This window comes from Aplysia californica, unplaced genomic scaffold (genome assembly GCF_000002075.1).
Source record: "Aplysia californica isolate F4 #8 unplaced genomic scaffold, AplCal3.0 scaffold00557, whole genome shotgun sequence".
In the NCBI taxonomy this organism is placed as follows: domain Eukaryota; kingdom Metazoa; phylum Mollusca; class Gastropoda; order Aplysiida; family Aplysiidae; genus Aplysia; species Aplysia californica.
The window spans coordinates 428,699-429,747 of NW_004797827.1; the positions used below are offsets into that span (position 1 = coordinate 428,699).

At 40.2% G+C, this 1,049-nt stretch overlaps 1 protein-coding gene across 1 annotated transcript in view; it reads right to left on the minus strand.

The window, feature by feature from the left end:
• Positions 1 to 1,049, minus strand: part of LOC101855745 — a 5,892-nt gene that overhangs the window by 2,842 nt on the left and 2,001 nt on the right. The window contains exon 3 of the mRNA XM_035972008.1: positions 46 to 204. Coding sequence (XP_035827901.1) covers positions 46 to 204 — 159 coding nt within the window. The remainder of the gene's footprint in view (positions 1 to 45; positions 205 to 1,049) is intronic.

The following is a 1,049-nucleotide window of genomic DNA, read 5'->3' on the forward strand; positions in this document are numbered from 1 at the left end:
ACACACACACATAGACACACACCTACACCCCTTCCCCCCACACACCTCCAATTAACGGGTGTCTTGGTATCGCCAACGACCACCACCTTCCATTCGGGTATCTGAGACAGGAACTTGACGTCAGCAGTGGGCAAGGCGATTGACGTCACCACGATCCACTTGTCGTGTTTGTCTTGCTCGTTCACTTTGATGTGCCGCGTGTTACTAAAAATAGAATAGACATTTTAATTAGCTAGAAACTGTGACAGTCTATTTTAATTAATTAGATAAAACAAGAGATGTGAGAAATATCTTCATATGCGCCGTTAGCTCAGTTAGTTGGTATCATGCTAGACTACGGAGTGTGTGGCAGGCCCATGGTCAAATCTCTATTGGGGCATTCTGAATTTTGATTTGTTTTGGGAGCATTTATGGCTTTGTTACTAATTCGGCTCGGTCCTATCGGAAATGGGCGTTAAATTCGGAGATACCTCCCCTTGAATAACCGCACAGTGCTGAAAGAGGCGTTACACCTTTTAAAAAAAGTTTAAACAATTAAAATAAACAAAGAACAAACAACATTTTTGGGGTCTGAATCTTCGGAGAAGTAATTCCCGATATCACCATTTTTTTCCTCTAAATGTAAACTACAAACAAATGTTGACGTGAAATAGAACAAGAGATGTTTACAAATACAGTACAACACGGATAGGTCGAACACAGAAGACTCAAAATCATGCATCCGTCTAACTGTGCTTGCGGTCCCTTTTTTTTTCTTTCTTTATTTTTGTAAGATTTCCCTCGGGCTACGGATATCTCGAACTTCCGAGGCCTGTCCCCGACGTGTTCGACCTCTCCGTGTTCTACTGTATTTTTGTTAGCAGCACATCTTCGAATAGTTAATTTTTGACGCTGCCAAGTTATCTTATTGACATAGACTAATAATTTAAAACTTCATTTTGATATTTTGAAAAGAACAAGAGATGTTGCAAACATTGATTTAGTTGTTTCATCTTCTAATAGGCAAAACTGGTGTGTGTGTGTGTGTGTGTGTGTGTGTGTGTGTGTGT